The sequence below is a fragment of the Hippoglossus stenolepis genome, chromosome 12, assembly GCF_022539355.2.
Source record: "Hippoglossus stenolepis isolate QCI-W04-F060 chromosome 12, HSTE1.2, whole genome shotgun sequence".
In the NCBI taxonomy this organism is placed as follows: domain Eukaryota; kingdom Metazoa; phylum Chordata; class Actinopteri; order Pleuronectiformes; family Pleuronectidae; genus Hippoglossus; species Hippoglossus stenolepis.
This window is the reverse complement of record NC_061494.1, coordinates 23,945,283-23,967,345: the sequence shown is the minus strand read 5'-3', so window position 1 is coordinate 23,967,345 and position 22,063 is coordinate 23,945,283. Positions and strand designations below refer to the sequence as shown.

Here is a 22,063-nt window from a genome sequence, read left to right as displayed (position 1 = left end):
TCTCAGATACTTTACGAAAGCTTTATCTGTAGATTTTCCTCATCACATCACGTTGTATGTAGTTATTAACCTTTTTAAGTAGTTATCTTGTCCCAGTGTCGGGTTATGGTTATACTTTTCATTTCAGAGTCTACTTTAATGTCTGATCACATCTGGTTTCCATATCGAAGAAATTACAAATCTAAATTTATCATAAATAAATTAAATGTCTGTGTAAAGACACTGACGGTACAGTTTTTAAACCTCAAAATGTATAAGTATAAATTCTAAGTATGTGATTTTATGAAAATGGGAAGAGCGACCATAGCCTCGGTGGTGACATGATAACAATCGTCTGTATAGATTTCAGTTTAACTCGTGTTTTGTTCAGCAGAGCTTTAAACTGTCTTCTTACTCTTCAGTAAATCGAGCACTATCATGAGGCCAAAGGTCCCACCCCCGCTGCCACCCAAGGTATGAACAAGGGACTGTATCTTAAGAATGAAATACAAAAGGCAGTTTTAGTTTTTGAATAGTTTTTCTCCTATAAACTGAGAAATGAACCGACTCTTCGTCTCTAACTGTTTCTTCTCAGCCCAAGTCCATCTGCTCGTCCCTGCAGCAGCAGCAACTCAAACAAGACGACAGCCAATCCCACAGTGAGGACGACAGCGGAGGGGGGGGGACCATCAAGCGCTGTCCGGCCCCGCAGACGGCGAGTCCGGCCAAGGCCGCCTCCAACGTCCCCCCGCGGCCCCCGCCCCCGAAGCTGCCGCCCCACCGCCGCAGCAGCCTAGGTAACGAGAGTCCAAAGCGCACGGACGGCGAAAACTCTGCCCCCGACGATGATGGGAGCTTTAGGCATTTCTGGGAGTGGCTCCACACGCCTCACACAGAGGAGGAGCTGGAGGAGGCGTGGGAGGTGCTGAAGGAAGTGAAAGAGGAGGAGGAAAAAAAGGAGGAGAAGGAAGCGAGTAAGAGCAGCCGATTGGTAGATTGGTAGTGTCCACAGACCCTTTTGTCCCCTTCGACTGATTGTGTGGTCTCCCATCAGTCAGTCCTCGGAGTCTGGTTGATTTTATTTGTCCCATGAGCTCATTAATACTAGTGCCTTTTAATTTTTTTTGTTTGTAGTTCCTCCCGTCCATCAGCTTCTGCTTAATATGGTTGTTTGTCATCTTTACTGGCATCGGATTGGTTGATTAACCCCAATCAGTCAGAACATACCAGTCTGCTACCACTTACCCTCGCTTCCCAGGAGGAGGAGGAAGAAGGAGGAGAAAACATCGTCCTGACTCATCAGAACCAGAAACATACGTGTGACGCTGCACATAATGAAATGATCCTCTAGTTTCATCCAGAACTAAAATACACACGTCCTGCTGCTGTGTTTGTATTAGTGATTCAATGATACCGGCTCAGTTAGGATTCTGTAGCTAAATAATCAAATGCAGTTTCTTTTATTTTGAGATGGAAGCTGATCAGGAGCAGAAGCACCAGTGTAAAAATACATCAATTATGTCTATTATTATAATAATTATGATTGGGGAATACACGTTTTTGAAAAACAATGCAGCACAGGAGTAGTTCTAATATTTTCACATTTCAGTCCTGTTAAAAACTCTGGATAAGTTTAGGTTTTTGATTTTCATTTAATCTCAGGACTTTATTTGGATTTTATGGTTTTTATACTGAATTGATTCAGAACAGGGCAAGTTTGATAATAACTTCCAAGACATGATACATTCACATTGGATCAGTTAATTCATATTTCTCTTACGTTCTGGTAGAAAACTTTTTTTATTGAGCTGTCGTGAGGGAAAATGTATTTGTCCATAGCTCAGTCCCAGTATTGAGGTATTTAATTTGCCTACTCAAACCTGTCATCCCAGTCGTCTGCACACTGAGCTGACCACTGTCCAACCGGTCTGGTTCATTCACGCCTTCTTTTGGTCACGACCAGATTTGCTCCTCTGTCTTCTTCCTGCTGCAGCCTGCTCCCTCCCTCTCTGCTCCCAGTATTTCTTTGTTTTAGCTGAACTCTCCTCTGTGTCTCGAGTCCTGTAGATTAGACTGTACTCACTGAAATCAATGATGTCCCTGAGTGTCGGTGTGAGTGGACTGTTCTCGCAGGGGCCATCTGTACCGATCTGTCTCCCGCTCTGTCCCTCTCTGTCCCTCACACTGTCCCTCTGTCCCTCTGTCTCTCAGACGTACTGAGCTGTGGCTCTGTTGTTCTTGTTGGTTGCAGGCAATGGGCTGAACGCTCCACACAACGGAGAGAAGGACAGTCCGGCAGAGAGACAGTCCACCATGCCCCCTAGTGTCCCCATACGGAAAGACAAGAAGGATGTGGCGGTAAGCAGACTTTGCTCAGCAGCAGGGATTTGTGAGGAATTTCCAAAGGGTCCAAATAGATTTTCACTGACTTGTTAGTTAACATATTGATATAATTGATAATAATGCACATATTGCTGAGTCGTAGAGCAGAAAGGTTTGCACCCTGTTGAAGGCAGTTGGCTGTATTGTGTCCCTTTGCACTCAGGACACAGATTTGAATGACTATGTTTAAAATAGTTCTCACAAATTCCAAAATGTTGAGTTAATGTGAAGATTTGAAGCCTGTGAAGTTTCAAAATGATGAATTTTTGGGCCTCAAACAAGAGTCGGGCCAAAACAAGTGCTTACTGACTTTGTGCGTGTGTGTTTGTGTTTCTGCATTTCTCCCCAGACGCCGATCAGCAACGGTCTCCCACCCACACCTAAAGTCCATGTAAGTTACAGTTTGGTTCTGCTTTGTATACCATCATATCTATAATCACGGGCTTTACATGTTTGTTGGATTTCAGTAGATTCACTCTGTCAGAAGCAAATCAGATATTTAATTTAAACTGTGTTCTCCTCAAGAAAACCTTCATATCTCTGGGGAGAAGTTTATAATTAATAAAATGAAGACATCGTTATCTGCGCAGTCACCATGTTATCTGTTCAATTCTTCCTTTGCACCATATTCATTAACCGTCTCCTGTTGGCAGATGGGTGCATGTTTCTCCAAGGTGTTCAACGGTTGTCCTCTGAAAATCCACTGTGCCACTTCATGGATCAACCCAGACACCAGAGGTAACCAGCAGGAAACCAGTTGAACACCAGCTCACTCCTCTACTTGTTTGTTCATGTTGTAATCGGAGCTGTTTTGGCTCTAATGACTTTATTGTTGTGTTTCTTTTTCCAGACCAGTATTTGATATTTGGAGCTGAAGAGGGGATCTACACATTAAACCTTAATGAGCTGCATGAGACCACGATGGAGCAGGTGCGACTGAACATAAAGACTTTCACACGGAGAGGCCTCTGCACAACACTCACTTAAATTCATTAAAGCTGCTGCACGTTGCACAAACTCACAGATCTCAGTCCGTGAGTTGTTCCCTGGGAAATCTGTGAAAAAACAAACAAACCAAAAAACGCTGTATCTCACTATGTTAATTAAAAAACATCCCAGATCTGCCTTAAAATGTTATGGTTAGTTCTTGGCCCACGTCTCATCCAAGTTTAGTGGAAATCTGTTCAGGGGTATTTGTGTGATCCTGCTGACAAACAAGTGAGCAGAGCAGCACATAAAACAAAATAATAGTTATATACTTTATGAAAATGTGATCTAGTTGTGTTGTGTTAATTTGCTGCATCTTCATTTTCTCTCTCTTCTGTCTGCAGCTCTTCCCACGAAGGTGTACCTGGTTATACGTCATGAACAATTGTCTTCTTTCCATATCTGGTAAGCTCTAACATTTATCTACTTCTCTATCGATTGTCATAACAGGATTCGTACTTTTCTTTCTCATATTAAGAGATGTGTCTTCTCTTTATCCTAATTCCAGGAAAAGCGTCGCAGCTGTACTCTCACACCCTGAGCGGTCTGTTCGAACAGGCCCGGCAGTTACAGAAGTTACCAGTAGCCATTCCCACACACAGGCTGCCTGATAAGATGATTCCCAGGTAACGCTCCAACCAGGAGGCCAAACCACATTTACCTGTGATCCTCTGAAGTCTCGAACTTCAACATAAACCACAAACTGTCTCTGTTTGTGCCTTTTGCAGGAAGTTTTCTGTGTCCAATAAAATTCCAGACACTAAAGGCTGCCAAAAGTGCTGCGTAGGTGAGCAGGAGCATTTCATATGTCCCATAATACTGTAAGTTCAGTGAATAACGAACTGAAAGGTGCGTAACAACACTGTAAAACCACATATTATAGTTCAGTAACAAAGATAAGACGCATAGAGGCTAATGAACAACGTGTGTAGTGCTGCTGAGACACAAAACGTCAAAGGTAATAATGATGTGTTGTTGCAGTGAGAAACCCGTACACAGGCCACAAGTATCTGTGTGGAGCCTTCCAGTCCAGTGTCATGCTGCTGGAGTGGGTGGAGTCCATGCAGAAGTTCATGCTCATCAAGGTTTGTTTTGGTTTATTCCTTTCTGCTGTAAATCTCACTGACTTCCTGTCTGAGGTCCTGTCGTCTCTTTACAAACAAGCGACACTAAGGCAGCTTCTCTTTTTCCTCCACTCGACAGAACATCGACTTCCCGCTGCCGTGTCCGCTGGAGGTGTTTGAGATGCTGGTGGTCCCGGAGCAGACCTACCCTCTGATCTGCGTGGCCGTCAGTAAAGGCACCGAACCCAGCCAGGTGGTCCGGTTCGGCACAGTCAACCCCAACTGTACCTCGTCCTGGTTCACAGAAGAAGGTGTGAAACGGTGCTGACGTGTGAATGATGTTTGTGACGTGTTGAACATGAAGGTTAAACACCAACTCTCCCTCATCTTTGTGCAGACACACCACAGACGTGTGTGATCCACGTCACTCAGCTAGAGAGGGACACCATCCTGGTCTGCCTCGACAGTGAGTACAACACACACACACACACACACACACAGACACACACACTCTCTCTGTGCTGTGCAGCTCTTCACTACTTCAGGTCCGCGTGCACAGAGTTTTGCAGCAGATTCATCAGAACCTCTCTCTCTCTACAGGATGTATAAAGATAGTGAACCTGCAGGGCCGCTTGAAATCCAGCAGAAAGCTTTCAGCCGAGCTGACGTTCAACTTCCAGATTGAAGCCACGGGTAAATAAAAACACAACCGCACCCATGACTCAGGTCTCTGCTCGTGGGTTTTTAAATTACAAGCTTGTTTGTCTGTCTGCTTGTTTGCAGTTTGTCTCCAAGACAGTGTCCTGGCTTTCTGGAGGCATGGCATGCAGGGGCGGAGTTTCAAGACCAACGAGGTGCAATGTATAGAGAGTGTGTGAGAGTATGTGTGTGTGTGTGTCTGTGAGAGTGTGTGTGATATCCTATGGTCCGTGTAATGAGGTTCACTTCCACGCATCTAGACAGGATGTTATTTGAAGTCATGAAACATTTGATCAGGGTCCAGTTTAACGTGATTTGTGTCGGCCAGTCAGAAGAAAACTGAATTTAATCTTTAACATCTTGGTTTATGAGTGAAACAGGCTTTAAAGACATTTTAATGATGAATATCCGACTGATGATCATTAATCATCAGCCAGATCAGCCGTGATTCACTGGACCTCACACGTATCCTCCCACCGGACATTACACGGTTTCTCCTTGAACTCTGACCTTGACTTTGTCTCTTCCCTCGGTCAGATCACCCAGGAGATCTCTGACAGCACACGCATCTTCAGACTACTGGGATCAGACAGGTGAGAACACGCCAGTCACCAGCACGTACACACGACTTCTCACTTCATACACATCGTCACCCTCTGGTCTGTGTTAACTATGATGTCTTCTCACTGAAGACGTGCTGACTGTAGACATCCAGAGGCCGGGGACAGAGGCATCTCTCTGCCCAGGTACACCCACTGCTCGCTGGCCACACGTGGCCCAAACCTCTGCCTCTTTCTGTGGGAAGTCTGGAGGTCTGCTTGACTCAGGAGCTTTAGGAGGAAGGGACTCTGTGTGAAAACACACTTTATTAAGTCAGGACGGCATTGACACCAAAATCATCTTTGTATGGTCTGAACACTAAATTCAGCTTCACAACTTTTAATCAATTTGAGCTTCCGTCAACCTCTATTAGATTATTCTGGTGTCTCCTGCCTCATTGCTCAACGGGAGCCTGTAGGTTTGATGTGTGAGCCGTTGGGTTCCTGTCAAACCTGAGACTGTGTCTGAAGTTGCTCGACATGTTTCCAGAATCTCCCGTACATGGGTCAGTGCCACCATCTTGGTTGGCTTCACTTTTGGAGAGCTGTCCTGTCGTCCATCTTCATACACAGTCTATGGTTGACAGCTTTCTCTCTGTTTCCCTGCAGGATACCTGAGGTATTACTGTAGTTTCATAATGAAATGTGTCCCTGCTGTCGCTGTCTTCTGTTAACCGGGCGTTTACAGGGTTAGAGTGGATCCTGCGTGGGTTGCTGGTTGTCTCTACGTATTTTACTCCTTGCAGAAGAACTAATAACATGCTGAAACAGACTGGGTTGTTCCTTTATCAGGGATTTAAAGGGGAAAACATGATTTATGTCTTTGTATCCTCACTTGTGTGTGTGTTTGTGTTACAGAGTGGTGGTGCTGGAGAGCAGGCCCACTGACAACCCTACAGCCCACAGCAACCTCTACATCCTGGCAGGCCATGAAAACAGCTACTGAGACACACTCGCACACACAAACACAATCTGTAAACAGCGTACCACTGATGCAACCGGGAGACACACTCAGTCCAACGTTATCCCACCGGCCTCCACCTTCTCACTGGGCAGTGTAACTGGGAGACGAGCAGTTTGTGGGTGCAGACGTGGATTCCCACTCCGCAGTGTTTTTATGTGTATCAGTTGAGCATGTTGTAGAAGGACAGCGGGTTGTGGGCTGGTTTCTGACGGAGCGCGGGTTGAAGCAGCTGGTCTGAGGCCAGTCTGGGTCGCGATGGCTGGGGTGGGGGGGCGACTTCAGCCCAGAATCCTGATAGCATCCCACCTCCCCCTGCATACCGCACACTGGGAAAACAGCGTCCAGCACAGAAGTTCAACACTACTTCTACTACTACTTCTACACACATTAGTACTACTACTACTACTGCTACTTGCGCTAAAGCTTCACGGAACAGCCATCTTGCACAGAAAACCTTCCCCTCTCCCCTTTGTCGTCTTCTCCTCTGTCTCCTCCTCCCTCCTCCTCCCTCTCTCCCCTTCCTCCTTTTTTTTTAAACTACACCTTTATTTATTGTGGCATGATGTAACTTTAACAACCAGGATGGCTTTCCTGTTTTATTAATTTTTTTTTTAAAGGATAAAAAAGAGAAAACGGACTAAAAAAGCTTCGCCACCTCTGCTAGAATCAAATTCCAGTTCCATCACCACACCACACAAGTGCTTAATTGACCTCTATTTAATTGTTGTAAATATAAATGTAGTATTTTTTGACAGAGACAAACACTAAAAAGACTACGGTCGTGTAGATAGGTGTGTGTATAGTTGCTCTGTACAACCGTGGAGACAAATAAGAGACAGAGAGACGTGGAGGTGTGACAGGGCAGTAAATCCACTTCCTGTTTACCCCGGTCATGTGACGAGGTCCAGGACCCCCCCGCAGTCTCCTCAGGTGGAGCTTTAGTCGTCTGATGTTGTTCTAATAACGATCTGCAGCTCAGGGTCGGACTGAGCGAACACAGGAAGCACCACTGATTGGTCGTTTTCATCCTGCATGCGTCGCCATCCAGACTTCCTGCTTGTTGGCACCACAGCGACTGTCGTCAGGTCAGCGTACGTTTGAGTTCTGTTCATTTACGTTTCTGTTTCCTGTCTCGACATCATCTTCTTGTTTTTGTTTTTTTATTCTATTTTAATCAGAAAGCCTCATTTCTTTTCTTAAATGTTTTTTTTTTATTTTTATTGAACCACTGGTGTTAAGACTTTGCACAGAGAAAAAAAACCGTATTTGATAAACAAATGTGATGTCATTATATGACCTTGTTTGTATGCACAGTGTGTGTGTGTGTGTGTATATGTGTGTGCATAGACATATTAGTGCATCGTGTACAGATCTGATCAGATCGTGACAGTTTCTGCCTGAAGCCCCTTTAGCAAGCTGGATTTACACAGAAAGAAAAATGGTTTATATTTATACAGTAGAGCCGGTTTAAATGAAACATAATAAATATACAAGAAGTTTAATTAAAGTCAATTAAAATACAGTCCGCTGAGGAATCCACATTTAAATTCACCAATTATTTCCTGAAGATTGATAAAAAAACATAACCTCCCTGGATCTGCAGCAATATTTAATATTTCTCTTTTTTTTTGTCCCATCCTTCCACCAAGTTAATGTTCGAACTTTCTGTAGTTTTAGTGGAATCCTGCTGAGAAACAAACTAAAGGAAACACAACCTCTTTGTTGGAGGTAATAATCAAATCATTTGATAGATTTCTCTGCAGCAGAAAACCTCACATTGGATCAAACACATGTAAAACCAGGATAATAAGACTTATTATGTTTAGTCCAGATGAAACCTGTGTGTGAGGTTGGAAGATGAGACGACATTTAGATTTCTGTGTAAATCTTAGTTTTCAGCTGCTGGGACTCTAGAGGACGCCTCACGCATGCAGAGGAGCAGCGTGTGGTTGCAGGAGACACGTGGTCGTACGCTAACATCTTCACAAGCTGTGACACGAGAGGTTTCTCACTAGTTTAGATCAAATAAGAAAATCCTGAAATCTCTCCGAGCTGTAGCCATCTGGCTCCTCAGTCATGTGGAGACAGGTGTGAGCTGCAGGTGGTGAACCAATCAGATGCATTAGTCAGGTTACACACACAAGCACAGCAGTGACGTCACCACATCGATATGACACTAAGTGCTCCTGGTACAGTGATACAGATGTGATGGTCCCTGCTGGGTGAACTGGGATTTCTCTGCTTGATGGACACTTGAAACTGGAACCGGGCTGAGACCCTGTGAACAAAATCTGACTTCTGACGACACACGGGCTTAAAATCCTGCTTCCTGTGAAATCTAGTGCTTTAACATTCACACACAAACGAATTCAAGGCCACACTATGAATCCTGTCGTAGACCGAAGATGAAAACGATTATTACGTCAAGCTGAAGTTCAAGTGACACTCCAGACATCACACCTGTGGCCCTGCACGCTGTGGCCCTGCACGCTGTTCCACTGGTCCACTTACTGAGCAGATCCTCTCACTGGATTCCAGCTCCAGATTCGTTCTGTGTTGTTTTAAATCACCTGTGCACAAATATGGATCATACAAGACGTTAGGACAACATGCTGAACTGCCAAGGAGCGGATGAGGAGCAGAACTTCTCCTTCTTCCTTTGTAGAATCTCAATGCTGCGTGTCACTGGGGTGTAACTCATAGACTGTGTATTAAGACGATGTGTCTCCACCTCGTCCCGTTGTCTCCATGTCTTGGACACGGGCGTCACCATCCTGCGCTTTTGACCTCATCTGGAGTCTGCTCCGTTTTTCAAACAAAAGCCAAACCTGCTGAGCTCCTCAGGCGACTCTCGCTCGTCACAGAGATTTTCACAAACCAGAAAAAGAAGTAAACGTGGACATTTATTGCCGTTATTTAGATTTGCCTTGAAAGTGAGTGACTCCCCAAGTCGAGTGGATTAGCCACAGTCATGCTAATAGGTTAGCATCTTGCCAAGATCCGTTAACACGTGACAGTGTCGGAGCTGCAGCCAAGTTCAGTTCACACAATAAGCTTCTTTCACAAATGTTTTCATTCAAATGTTTTCAAAGAGATAATTCAGTTCAATCTATTCATTATTCACTTTTAATATTTAGCTCAGTTCATCAATTTGATCGATTGATTGAAACATCTCTTCATTTTAGCAGCGTTTCCCGTTTATCGTTCATTTGGAATAAATTCATCAAACTTTCCTTTTACATCTGGATTCATGTCAAAGAACAAACAGTTACTGGTTTTGATGTTATTTTTAATGTGATGTCAAAATAAGATATTATAATAATATAATAATAATTAGATAATCGTGCAAGATGCTCTCGTTCAAAGACAAAGTTAACGAGAGATTAAAAACTCCTCCTCTATCACAGCCGCTCATATAAAAGCATTAAGGTTATGTTTGTCTTTCCTGTGGGTTCATTCAGTTTTATTTTTGGGGGGGGAACTTCCTTTTTGCAGAATAACAATGTGTCTCCGTGGGATTGAAAGATGCTTCCACGATTTTCTGATTTTAATCTGTGATCCTCTGAAGCTGGAGCCAACTCGGACTTCCACTGTTTGTTGTTTCATGAGCTCAAGTTGCTCCCGGGTCAAATCACGTGTGACTAACTCATCGGGACGGTTTGGAGACGACACCAGATATGTTCTGGATGAAACCTTTAGCATTAAGACGTTTCCTCTGGTTGGAGGTAAACTCCACTTGGTTCCAGTCGAAACTAAACACATGAGTTCTTTAAAACCCAGTTTGATCCAGGATCCTCCCAACACACGTCTCCTCCGTTCGGTCGCTATCACACCACCTTTGTCTTTTTGTTTTCATAATGCAATGCACATGTTATGAAATGTATATAGTGTAAAATAAAAATGGGTTTGTTTTACATACTGTATAATTGCCTATATTTTGTTTCAGAAGTGTAACAGATTTATGAGATGACAGGTTAACACATTAAAAAGAAGGAACTCAACCCGCCGCTGTCATGTGGTCATTTCTGAGGAGATCATGTCCCCAGAGTAGAGGACATGTGTGGACACTGAAGGAGACAAGTGGCTGATGCTTGGTGGGTTTGTGTTGTAATGTGTGTAGATGTCCACTGAGGGGCAGGAGACAGGGGGTTGTGCAGAAGTGAATGGAGATAGTGTGAATGTCCAGTTCCTTCAGTGAGAAGCTGTTAAATCACAGACTCGTTCTACATTTAAAGATTCGTCCTCTGTCTGTCCCGGGTTGGTCTTTGTCCCAGGGAATAACAGCAGAGAGTCCACGGAGCCTAATTGGGTGAAGGGTTGAGGGACATCTGTCTGATTAGCCTCCTCCTCCTCCTCCTCCTCCTCCTCCAGCAGCAGACGGGGATTAAGCTCCTGCTCTGTAATTATTATAACTCATACGTCAGCAGAGATCCAGGCGGGTTCCCCGGGAGGCCGGAGGAGGAGGAGGAGGAGGAGAGGTGCAGCCGCTGAGGCTCCGGGGAGACGTGGAGCGACACGGGCCGGAGCAGCAGGAGGAGCAGGAGGAGCAGGAACATCCGCCTGAGTCAGCGCCACGACGCGCACACACACACACACGCGCTCCCCCGGCACCGAGCGCGGCGCTAATACGCATCAAGATGGCGGTGCAGGCAGCGGAGAGCGACGGGAGAGTGAGTAGATGGTGGAGAACAGGGGACACGGAGGTGTCTCAGTGCGTGTGTGCGTGCGTGTGTGTGTGTGCGTGTGTCACTGAGGCGAGCGGGTCGGTTTCTAACGGACCGTTATGTGGCTTATTGTGCGGAGCGCGTTCCGTGCGCACAGGGCGGCGACTCTTTCATGTGTGGCCGGGGGGACACGATACGGTGCGTTCACCTGGACCGAGCAGCCGCTGAGCTGCGGGACGCGCACCGCAACGTGCGTGAGGCCAATTTCAGATCTCACGCTGCTCCGACAAATAACATGACAGATCTGCTGCCAGCGTGTCATTGTTGTAAGCAGAGACCAGCGTGTGTAGTGTGTCTGTGTGTGTCTCTGTGCGTGCGTGTGTGTTTCTGTGCGTGTCTCTCTGTGTCTGTGTGTCTCTGTGCGTGTGTGCGTGTCTCTCTGTGTCTGTGTGTTTCTGTGCGTGTGTTCAGATCTGTAATTGACAGTTTCCTCCTGGTCTCTTTCTGTCCCGCTGCTGCAGAACGCGCAGCTCGAGCACCTGAACGACTCGCTGGGGAAGCCCGTCCTCATCTCACCTGACAAGGACCTGTCTCGTGTCCTGGTAGGAACAGAACCCCCACACACACACACACACACACTCACACTCACACACTCTCATGTGCGTCCTGCTTTGCGCCTCGGGACACGTGCGTAATGGATGAAATGTGCTTTTTGCGCAGACGGTGCCGTTCAGCGGCCGCATCCGGGGCGGCATGCGTCCCGGGAAGAAGATCATCGTGATGGGGATCGTGGACCAGGAGCCGGAGAGGTGAGGTCCCCACATGTCCACATGTCCACATGTCAGACACCCAGTCTGATCCTTCATGACTCAGAGAGGCTCTTTGTTCCGGGGCAGACCTGCTCAGCCTCTCAGGGACTGTGTGGGCAGCCATGGGGAGAAGAGTGGCTTCTTAAGTATGCAGAGACAGGGCGTTCCCCTCAGCAGGGAGAGAGGGGGGGGGGGCAGCAGGACCCAGTGAGGCTGCTGGGTTTGGGTGTGTCCTCCTTCCCTACATGGAAACTTGTGTCCAACTTGGATGAAACCTCCCCATGACCTCATCGTGTTCAGTGGCGGCTGCTGGCACAGGATTCATGGCAAAGTTCACACAAAACCCAGGACTGCTTCTCTGAGTCTCCGAGTCGAGGAACTTCCTGTAGTCATGTGTGTGTGTGTGTGCTGAGGGGGTGTCAGCAGGGATTATTGCTAATTAACACACAATGCTTTGCTCCTACACAGCAGCAGCAGAATTATGATTCATCCCAGATTAGCTATCGTCACATCTGACGTCCTGTCTGTCTGACCCCTCAATCCTCTGCCCCCTCCTCCTCCCCCTCCTCCTCCTCCAGCTTTGACGTGAGCCTGACCTGCAGCCGGGACTCGGACAAGGAGGAGCCGCCGTACGACGTGGCCCTGAAACTCAGCGCCCGCTTCAGCGACCGCCAGTTCCTACGCAGTGCCCGCATCTCTGGGAAGTGGACGGGGGAGGAGGTGTCCACTTCCTACTTCCCCTTCATCCCTGACCAGCCCTTCAGGGTAAACACTCACTTGTGCATTCATCTCCTGCAGGAACTGTACATTTCCCAAAACGTGCAAATCACAATGACATGTTTTTACCACAATGACATGTCCCAACTGCAAAGTGTAGAACATCCAGAGACAAACAGGAAGTGCATCTCCCTGTTGAATCCTATCTGCACTCAGCCGGTTTCCTGCGTGCTCGTCTGTTTACGGAGGATCAGCTGTTTGGGAGGGAGGAGGCCGAGCACATAATGCATGATGGGTAATTGTCCAAAGACCTGAGGACGTTTGAGCTCATGATGTCCAATTCCGCTCTAATAATCCTGAATGTGGCCTGAGAAGCAACATATGGTGTTTGTCTAAAAATAAACGACACAACCTTCGAGTGTGCGTAAATTTAAAGCTTCAAAGGTGTCGGCTTTAAATTTCTCTTAAGACAATAAGAGACACAACAACTGTTTAATCCTGCGTCTGGTTATGTAACGTCAGCTCCGTGATAACGTGTCGTGACTCAGCCAAACGCTCGGGGACGGAGATTAGGACGTTCTGCAGAATGTGGTCTTGTTGGCATGTGGACGGACACGGGACAGGAAGTGGTTTCAGATCACGCCGACCGGCCTCAGGCGCCGTGAACCCACCTGAGTCTGTTTGGTCCAAACCGCACAGAGGGAGGTTGTTTACACTGATGCATTGTGGGATTTGGTGAGTTTGGGTTCACAGGGTTTCAGATGATCTGGGAAAAGTTCAAACAATGAAATGGAGCAGCACATTGTGAGATGTAGTGAGAAGGGATTTTCATTCAGAGCCGACATCTGGAGTTTAGAGGCTCGACGTTCGGGAGTAAAAAGAATCTGATGGATTTATCTGCAGAAGTTTAACGTAGTCAACTTGTTTGTGCTTCTTGAAGAAGTCTCAGCTCCTCAAGAGGCTTCTTCAGCTCTGACTGACTAATGGGGGGGTTCAGGTATTTAACCTCTGTGGGTCTGAGAGTCGTTCTGTCAATCAGTCACATCGTTAACCCCCATTTGTTGGTTTGTTTTTGGGTCAGGAAAGAACCTTTTAGATTTAGTTCCACATCCCAAATCCCTTTAACCACTTTATCGTTCTTTTATTGCAGTTTGATGCACAAACAACAAAATGTAACTGTTTCTGTTTTTATTCTAAACCTGGATGATTATTAATTCTCTCTTCCTCGTGCAGGTGGAGATCCACTGCGAGCACCAGCGGTTCCGGATACTCGTGGACGGACACCCGCTGTTTGACTTTTATCACAAAGTGAAATCTTTGCCCTCGATCGACTCAGTACGGATACAAGGAGATCTACAGATCACCAAGCTCGGCCTACCCCCGCTCTGCAGGTCATGTGTGAAGACAGGACTTGATGCAGACGACCACACACACACGTTCCCCCGTCCTGTCCCTCCGGCTCCGGCAGAGACAAGTTAGATCTTCTGCTTCACTTCGTTCAGTCCCTTTGATTTGAAGCTTTGATCCCATGTGATGCTTCTCTGTGTGTTTGCTCAGTTTTCAGGTGTTTTTCCACGTAGCCTCAGTTCAGGGATCTCACAGCTTTTATACAGTGTTGATTAGTTCTGTTGAATCCTTTAGGGAGAGAGAGGCAGGTGGGGGGGTGGGGTGGGCTCGGATGTTACAGGAGCCAGTTACTCAGGAACATCTGGAACATCTGGAACTCAGCAGCTGCAGATTCAACTTCTTGTTCAAGGGTGAAAATGTTTTAATTTGTAAAAGTTGTGGATAAACTGAAAAAGGTCAAACTCTGCCGTGTTGACAGTCAGAATTTATAATCAGATAAAAACTGGTTTTACGTGGATGTAAAGTAATTGTTAACGTTTTTCTACTAAAACTCGCGTGCAGCGTTTCACCCTTTTCTCCGTGTTGGTGCGTCTCCAGCTCCGTCGCCTCTTCCCAGTCCTCCCTTGGGTTTGTTCCAGTCGTCATAGCAACACGCTGCAGTCTCACCGACCTAAATACCAGAATATGAGGATTATATCCTGACAGGATGTCGCGTCCCACGCTCGACACACTGATTTGTGGTGAATGCAGCCGTTCAAAAGGAGAATTGGTTTAGATGCATTCTGTCTTTCCTGTAAACTCCTCTGAATTGGTCTCTAAAGCTGTTTTCAGACATGAACTCAGGAACATGTCCAGGAAATTGAGTCTGGACATTTTCTGGAGTTTTCCTTTTACCTATGAAGAGCGCTACAGAAGTTTGTCCGGGTCAGACGTGTCCGGAACGTGTCCGGAACGTGTCCGGAACGTGTCTGGCGCCTGCAGCAGGATTCAGAACCAGTGTCGGCAGAAGCTCTCGAGTCTCGTTAGCATCACGTGTACGACTCCTGGTTTTCTCCTGAGACATTTGTTTCATCAGCAACACGCCCTCTAGCTCGCTGCAGGAAAAGTTCGGAAAATGTCCGGAGCCACTGACTCGGACATTTTCGTTCCCACTTGCAGCCGCTCTGGAACATGTCAGGACCTCGGTGCATGTCTGAAAACAGCTTCACACGATATGCAACTTGTTTTCCTGACTTTCCTCTCATTGTGTATCTGGGGGAAAGTGTGTGTGCGGTCAGAGTTTGCAGGTTTTAGCCGCAGCCTTGTTCCTCGGAGCCTGGTGGTTTTCTGAATGTAAATTATTCATGTTTCTATCGTAGTGTAGAAGATACAGTGATGCACCAAACTTTTTACCTAACGTCACAGTGTTTGTTTGGTGGTACGGCCGGTGCTGTTATATCCATGTTCAGTACGTCTGTAGTATGACAGTACGTCTCACGTGTTTTATGGCTTTTTACAAAGTGTTTTTCCAGAATCGTTCCACGTCTCGTCCACACTGAAGCAGGGAGATGTTATAAAACACGTCTAACGAGTCGAACAAACTGCTCCAGGGTTCGTCTCTGAAATCCACTGCACACGGGACATCTCGTCCTTCACTGAGGGACAGAGAGAGACTTAATAAACACAGGAACAAACTCAAGTATTTTATGTCTTAAAGTATCAACATCCACTTGTTCTGTAAAACACGTCAAACTAGATACGAGTCACTTTGTAGATTTCTGGATCACTTTCTAATAAAGGGTTGATAAGATGTAACGTATGGTTTTTTATAATGAGTAATAATTTATTTACTAATGCTTTGTTATAAGAAATAATAAAAACTTGGGTTTCCAGGTTGCAAAAGGAAAAAGAAATGTATTTGGTAATAATGTAGTAATTAACTAATGTTGGTTAACCATCTATTAAACATGTCTTTCAGGTACAAATGTTAATAAACCATAAAGAGTCCTGAAGTTCTCACTTTATTAAAATGTTTTTCACACGATGAGATGTTATTGGTTAATAAATGGATTCTGGTTTAAATAGACACAGAATACGAGGAGCAGTCGAAGGGATTTTACACAACCTGGCAACCCAAAAGTAGTTTCTTACAATGTTTACTTGACGAAATGTCAGTAAATGATTCATTAACCATTAATAAAGATATGTACAACTTATTAACTTATGAAAACTGATTTATTAGAAAGTGGTGTTGGTTTATGTTGGTTACTAAAAAGTTGTGGCTGATATCTGCTCACAGTTACCTGCTTCTGAGTTCATTCAATGTGCTCCACGTCTTTTACTCTCCAGACCAACTGTGATTGGTCAAACTAGAACAGGAACCCAGAAGGAAGCACCACCACATGTCTTAGATCCAGTTCAAACTACAATGTCCCGGTTTTTGCCGATGGCACCGTCCCTATGTCCTACCTCTACTTCCAGCACCAGTTCTCACACCAGACCCGTCTTTGGACTGGTTCTTCATTTTGATCCCAACAACACTCCTGTAAAGTTTCACGTGTGTATTTAACAGTTGTGATGTCACCACACCAGAGTACTCGAGCTCTGTGGTAGGTCCTCAGAAGGTGAGGCCTCACGCTGCTGTGAATCTGGATTAAGCCATAACATCTGTGCAGAACATCTGCACTGACCTCACTGCAGGGCGACGCAGACCCACATCTTTTCTTATCCTCTCTGCACCCGGAGCAGTTTGTGTGTCCAGTCATCACACCACACAGAGGACGTTGTTCCCTTCACTGGGAGATAAGCTCGCTGACTGGTTTCCTCCTGGTCGCTCAGACGCTCTCTTCTGCCGCCGCTACTCCTTTTCGCTCGACAGCAGCTGGTTTATTTTAGACACAAACAGGAAATGAGAGCAGTTTGGTATGAGAGGGCAGCGAGGAGGTCGGAGCGACGCTGCATCTCTCCAGTGGTGCAACGGAACAAACAACAGCAAATAATGTGTGACTGTGTTGACGGGTTGTGTGTCTGGATGCAACTTGTAGAGTTTTCATTCAACGGTAACAATGAAAACAGGCTGGTATTGTCTGTACGTAGAGACGAGGGTTTGTGGGTTCGGCTCCTCACACATTGAGCTGAACAATGTGAGCAGCTGTGTGTGTTGTTAGGAACCAGTCAGATGAACAGTTACACTTCCTGAATTCAAGGGCTCAAAGCAGGGGGCGCTGTTTGTGTGGTTGTGCCTGAAGCTGAGCTGGAAGTGTGTGTGTTTTCTCTCATCGTAGCAAAGTTGAACTGCTTCAGACTTTATTGTTGTGTGTTTCTTGTCGTCTGTGGTGCAGGTTCATGAGAAGCTGGAGCAGCAGCTGCACATTATTAGCATACGTCGTGTTTCGTCATGAAGTAAAAGATCTTCAGACGATCCCGTCTTCAGATCATAATAATAATTCTTGCTGTTTGCTCCTTTTTTAAATTGTTCTACAACCCTTTAAAAAACTGAATGTGATTCTCTTCCTGATTGTATTTTGATGATGATAAACTCCAGGTAGTTCCTACTCACCTCAGCTGCTCAGGACCTTCTGAGAATCCCCTTCCTGCCCTGAGTGGGTGAAACGGTTCACGTGACCCACGTCTGTAAGTGGCTCAGCTTCTGGACGGTGGATGTACAAAGTGATGAACTTTAGTTTTTACAAGACAAGTTGTTTTGCATGTAAGTCGGCATCTTGGAAAGATTGAAGTAATAAGTCAGTTTTCATTCCAGTCCAGCATGTGATTTTATTATACTATAACTATATTATAATTTTTTACATTTATCAGATATGTTTCAAGGTGAGATTTTCTTTTGGCCTGTTTTCTTGTATGACCTCATATTTATGAAGACTGAAGTTGAGACTGAACCTTGATGTTGAATTATGGGATTTAACCATTGACTGTATATAAAGATGGACGACGCGTCTCTACTTCCGCCATCTTACACTTCTGAGGTCATTATGAGTCAGAGTCTGTGCAGTGGTGACCGAGGTCCTGCTGACACACGCCCTCGACCAATCACAAGTCTCCCTGTCAGCTGTCAATCACAACGTTTGTGTTAATAGCATCAAAAAACCAATTAAGATTAAAATGATCGAAACACGAACACTTGATAAACATCAGTGTGATAACAACTATCTAATTGGACGTCTTTAAGAAAAATGTATTTGACGTGTGCTTTGACTTTTTAGTTTGGTCCATGTCCCATTTGCTAACATGGGGGAGACACTCATACTGCAGTCAGCCTCCAGGGGGCGATCCAAATGATTTGGCTTCACTTTTCGGGCGCTGTGTTGTCGTCCATCTTTATGATTTTAAAATGTGCGAAACAAGAACTTGGACTCGAGTAAATCTATTTGTTTTCCACGTGAGTTTAAACGAGTATAAGAAAAGAAATGGTTTCCGAAGACGTGTGAAAAACTACACAACAGCTACATGATGATCTCAGTGTATCTATGAAGTGTCCTCTGAGTAGAAGTAGCTTCATCTGTTGCTCATGTGTTGTGTGGTTGTTATCGTTTCTATCTATCACAGTGTAACCAGCAGGATGTGTGTGCTAACGTTTTACCGATGCTAATGGTAACATGCTAACTGTTTATATCGAGGTTTTCTTCAATAGAGATGAAAGTGTTTTGGCTCCGACACGTACAGACGTCCACACGGTACTTTACTGTGAGACATGAGGACGTGTGAGTCTGAGGATCACCAGGATGTCGGTGTTAGAGCTTCTCAGTCGTTCATGGGACCAAGCGTCTCTGCTGCTGAGTATTCACAACGAGAGTCCACAGACGCTGAATCATGTCTCATTGATACGTGATGTAAACCAGTGGTTTGATGACGACCCTCGTTCTCCACGTGTTCTTTTCTACTTTGCAAACCAATAAACTTCTCATCTTGAAACTGGCTTGTCCTCAGTGTCTCTGTCCTCAGTGTCTCTGTCCTCAGTGTCTCTGTCCAAAAACGCTCAGACGCTCAGCAAAAATATTTATAAAGGGAGGTGAAAGAAATGAGTAATTATTTGGTTTAATAAAAGGCAGTGAAAGTCTTTAGTATTGAATTAAAGGGAGCAACAGACCTGCAGCTTATTATCGTTGAATCAATATTTATATACTATGTTTCTTATCTTATTTGCTTTTATTATCTTCAGAACAGGCCTAAAAAGTCAGCAATAAAATCTTTAAATCAATTCTAATAAATTACTATGAGCCAATGAAGAGAAGCTAAAATCAGAGTCACATGTTTTCTTTTAACCGATTTTCATTAAAAAACAAAGAATAAAATGTGGATTTCAAAACTGTACACAGGTTAAAGACTCCTCCCCGCAGCAGGGGGCGCCAGTGAGTATGAGTCCTGCTGGTTCTGAAGGGGAACGGGAAGCATCCTGCAGAGTTCACGGTTTCCTGCGTGTCAGAGGTAACGTCCCATGGTAACGTCAGGGACGCGGGACCCCGTCATGTTGTCCGGGACGCAGCTGCTCAGGGTCCTGCTCAGCGAGCGGCTGGAGGCGGCGGCTCAGGAGATCTTCCGCCTGGTGGAGAAACACGTGTCGGCTGCAGGGGAGAGGCTGCAGGTGGACCGGCTGCAGGGGACGGGCTGCAGGGGGAGAGGCTGCAGGGAGAGGCTGCAGGGGAGCGGCTGCGGGTGGAGAGGCTGCAGGGGGACCGGCTGCAGGTGGACCGGCTGCAGGGGGAGAGGCTGCAGGGGAGAGGCTGCAGGGGAGCGGCTGCAGGTGGAGAGGCTGCAGGTGGACCGGCTGCAGGGGGAGAGGCTGCAGGAGACCGGCTGCAGGGGAGCGGCTGCAGGGGGAGAGGCTGCAGGTGGACCGGCTGCAGGGAGCGGCTGCAGGGGGACGGGCTGCAGGGGGAGAGGCTGCAAGAGGACCGGCTGCGGGGGAGAGGCTGCAGGGGAGAGGCTGCAGGTGGAGCGGCTGCAGGTGGACCGGCTGCAGGGGAGAGGCTGCAGGTGGAGCGGCTGCAGGGTGGACCGGCTGCAGGGGAGAGGCTGCAGGTGGACCGGCTGCAGGGGAGCGGCTGCAGGGGGAGAGGCTGCAGGGAGACCGGCTGCAGGGAGACCGGCTGCAGGGGGACCGGCTCCAGGGGGACCGGCTCACCTCAGCTACAGGTGATGCATCAGCAGCTCTGTGTCTCCATGTCTGAGCAGCATCTCCCCACAGGTTGCTAGGCAACTGATGATGGGGGGGGGGAAGGTGACGCCAGCATCCTGCGACTCCACAAGAGTCCAGATCTTTTATTTCACAACTTCAGGAGGGACATTATTTTTATCCCTTATTTGGATTCATGCAAATAATGCACCTGCCCTAAAAATACTTAATCTTTTAAAGTGTTTTTAGATCAGGTGCAACTTTTATTTAAGTAAAGGATCTGAATTCTTACTTGCAAAGATAATATTGTCAGATCTTTGTAGATATTTATTCAGCAGGTTTTAATTTGGCTCCTCTCTGTCCCTTAGACGCCCAGTTCGTCTCTGAGGAAGCGTTTCCCTCACAGCTGCCAGACCAGGTTCCCACTGTGGAGAAGACTGAGACCAGTGAACCTCAGCAGGTCAAAGAGGAGCAGGTGGATCTCTGCATCAAACCAGAGCTGGAGGCTGATTCTTCTGAGCCTGTTGAAGTCAAACTTTCTGGATCGAACACTCGGACAGACCGCCCGCTGTCGCCATCCCTCAGTGAGCTCACTGTGACGCTGGGCGATGACGGTGAATGGGAAGGTAGTGGCAGCTCGGGTTCGTCCTCCGGTGCACTTCCTACGGGTCGGGGACGAGCTCAAAAGGACAAGAAGGTTTGTCGTTTCTGTCGCAAGCAGTTCAACAGGGACTCCGCTCTGATCAGACACATGGAAGAGAGGCACTTGGGAGAGAAGGCCTTTAAATGCACCGACTGCGACAGGCAGTTTTCTCGTAGGGACCATCTGGCCGTGCATTTGAGAATTCACACCGGAGAAAAGCCGCACATGTGTCCGTTCTGTGCAAAAACCTTTGCTCAGAGTTCAAATCTCAACCGTCACTTGAGGGGTCACACGGGAGAAAAGCCGTACTTTTGCGAATCCTGCGGCGAAATGGTCGCCAATAGCTATCATCTGAAAACCTGTGGCACCGCAGATCCCAGAGGGGAAAGGTCATTTCGCTGTTTGGTTTGTGGCAAAAAATTTAAAACTGCAATGAAACTGAGGGGACACGTGAAGATCCACGAAGCCAGGAAACCACCGCACTCGACTGTGGAGCCTTCAGCTGATGATACGACGGAATTATCATTTCATATAAAAAACTAAAGCCTGACTGCTCGATCGGTCGGCCTAAAGAAAGTGGACAGATATCAGCCTTTCACACACACGTCAGTTATTATGTTTGCTGATATGAAAACTTTCACTAAACAGAATAAAAGATGTGGATTTATGTTCATATTATATGTTTAAAATATTTTTTTTACTTGTGTTTTCTTTTTCTTTATATATTTTATAATAAAGTATATTATTAAACCACTGGGTGGAATCTAGGATGCTGGTGGTTTGTGGAGATTATTAAAGTCATTCAAGAAAAGTGTCAATATTCCTAGAATCAAGTCATAATTAAAATATAAAAATATATATCATATAATATCACGAGAATAACGTAATAACTTAACAGGAACAATTTAATATTCTTTTGAGAATAAAGTCACGATTAAATCACGAAAAAATTGGAATGATAAAACCAGAATAGATGAAAATAAAACATTCAGGAAATGAGCAGCAACACAAATACACTTTATTAACATAATCACAATGAAGATCGTCTATTTTAAAGATGCGTCACTCCGGTCTGTAAAGTGGAGTCGGTATTTCCCCGA

General features: G+C 46.0%; 3 protein-coding genes across 14 annotated transcripts in view; all 3 read left to right on the top strand.

Moving 5' to 3' along the window:
* The window catches only part of map4k3a (mitogen-activated protein kinase kinase kinase kinase 3a), a 35,950-nt gene extending 25,275 nt beyond the window's left edge, over nucleotides 1–10,675 (top strand). For 7 of the 12 annotated variants that reach the window (XM_035172813.2, XM_035172808.2, XM_047342251.1 and 4 more), the window contains 17 exons: nucleotides 402–453; nucleotides 575–953; nucleotides 2,231–2,337; nucleotides 2,711–2,752; nucleotides 3,015–3,099; nucleotides 3,212–3,291; nucleotides 3,693–3,753; nucleotides 3,857–3,974; nucleotides 4,077–4,135; nucleotides 4,330–4,433; nucleotides 4,552–4,723; nucleotides 4,810–4,878; nucleotides 5,013–5,105; nucleotides 5,196–5,266; nucleotides 5,649–5,704; nucleotides 5,804–5,857; nucleotides 6,569–10,675. In XM_035172813.2, coding sequence (XP_035028704.1) covers nucleotides 402–453; nucleotides 575–953; nucleotides 2,231–2,337; nucleotides 2,711–2,752; nucleotides 3,015–3,099; nucleotides 3,212–3,291; nucleotides 3,693–3,753; nucleotides 3,857–3,974; nucleotides 4,077–4,135; nucleotides 4,330–4,433; nucleotides 4,552–4,723; nucleotides 4,810–4,878; nucleotides 5,013–5,105; nucleotides 5,196–5,266; nucleotides 5,649–5,704; nucleotides 5,804–5,857; nucleotides 6,569–6,656 — 1,690 coding nt within the window. In that variant the 3' untranslated portion in view covers nucleotides 6,657–10,675. The remainder of the gene's footprint in view (nucleotides 1–401; nucleotides 454–574; nucleotides 954–2,230; nucleotides 2,338–2,710; nucleotides 2,753–3,014; nucleotides 3,100–3,211; nucleotides 3,292–3,692; nucleotides 3,754–3,856; nucleotides 3,975–4,076; nucleotides 4,136–4,329; nucleotides 4,434–4,551; nucleotides 4,724–4,809; nucleotides 4,879–5,012; nucleotides 5,106–5,195; nucleotides 5,267–5,648; nucleotides 5,705–5,803; nucleotides 5,858–6,568) is intronic. The other 5 variants (XM_047342253.1, XM_035172815.2, XM_035172814.2 and 2 more) reach the window with 3 other exon arrangements.
* A 207-nt stretch (nucleotides 10,676–10,882) lies between these two features.
* LOC118119110 (galectin-related protein B) lies at nucleotides 10,883–16,847 on the top strand. Its single transcript, XM_047342407.1, has 6 exons — nucleotides 10,883–11,344; nucleotides 11,860–11,940; nucleotides 12,059–12,147; nucleotides 12,726–12,912; nucleotides 14,098–14,255; nucleotides 16,763–16,847. The coding sequence occupies exons 1-6, from the start codon at nucleotides 11,312–11,314 to the stop codon at nucleotides 16,845–16,847; spliced, it is 633 nt and encodes a 210-aa protein (XP_047198363.1). The 5' UTR covers nucleotides 10,883–11,311.
* Nucleotides 16,848–19,642: 2,795 nt separating this feature from the next.
* Nucleotides 19,643–21,602, top strand: LOC118119171 (zinc finger protein 184-like). Its single transcript, XM_047342406.1, has 3 exons — nucleotides 19,643–20,181; nucleotides 20,213–20,340; nucleotides 20,689–21,602. Exons 1-3 carry the CDS (start codon nucleotides 19,643–19,645, stop codon nucleotides 21,504–21,506), a joined length of 1,485 nt encoding a protein of 494 aa, XP_047198362.1. The 3' UTR covers nucleotides 21,507–21,602.
* Nucleotides 21,603–22,063: the final 461 nt, after the last annotated feature.

Bases quoted from the DNA above. Each gene is read 5' to 3' on its own strand.
- LOC118119171 (XM_047342406.1), top strand. From the start codon at position 19,643: ATGGTAACGTCAGGGACGCGGGACCCCGTCATGTTGTCCGGGACGCAG. The intron at 20,182-20,212 runs GTGGAGCGGCTG...GACCGGCTGCAG, and splicing joins CTGCAGGGGAGAGGCTGCAG to GGGAGAGGCTGCAGGTGGAC. The intron at 20,341-20,688 runs GTGATGCATCAG...TCTGTCCCTTAG, and splicing joins CCGGCTCACCTCAGCTACAG to ACGCCCAGTTCGTCTCTGAG.
- LOC118119110 (XM_047342407.1), top strand. From the start codon at position 11,312: ATGGCGGTGCAGGCAGCGGAGAGCGACGGGAGA. The intron at 12,913-14,097 runs GTAAACACTCAC...TTCCTCGTGCAG, and splicing joins TCCCTGACCAGCCCTTCAGG to GTGGAGATCCACTGCGAGCA. The intron at 14,256-16,762 runs GTCATGTGTGAA...TGTATTTAACAG, and splicing joins GGCCTACCCCCGCTCTGCAG to TTGTGATGTCACCACACCAG.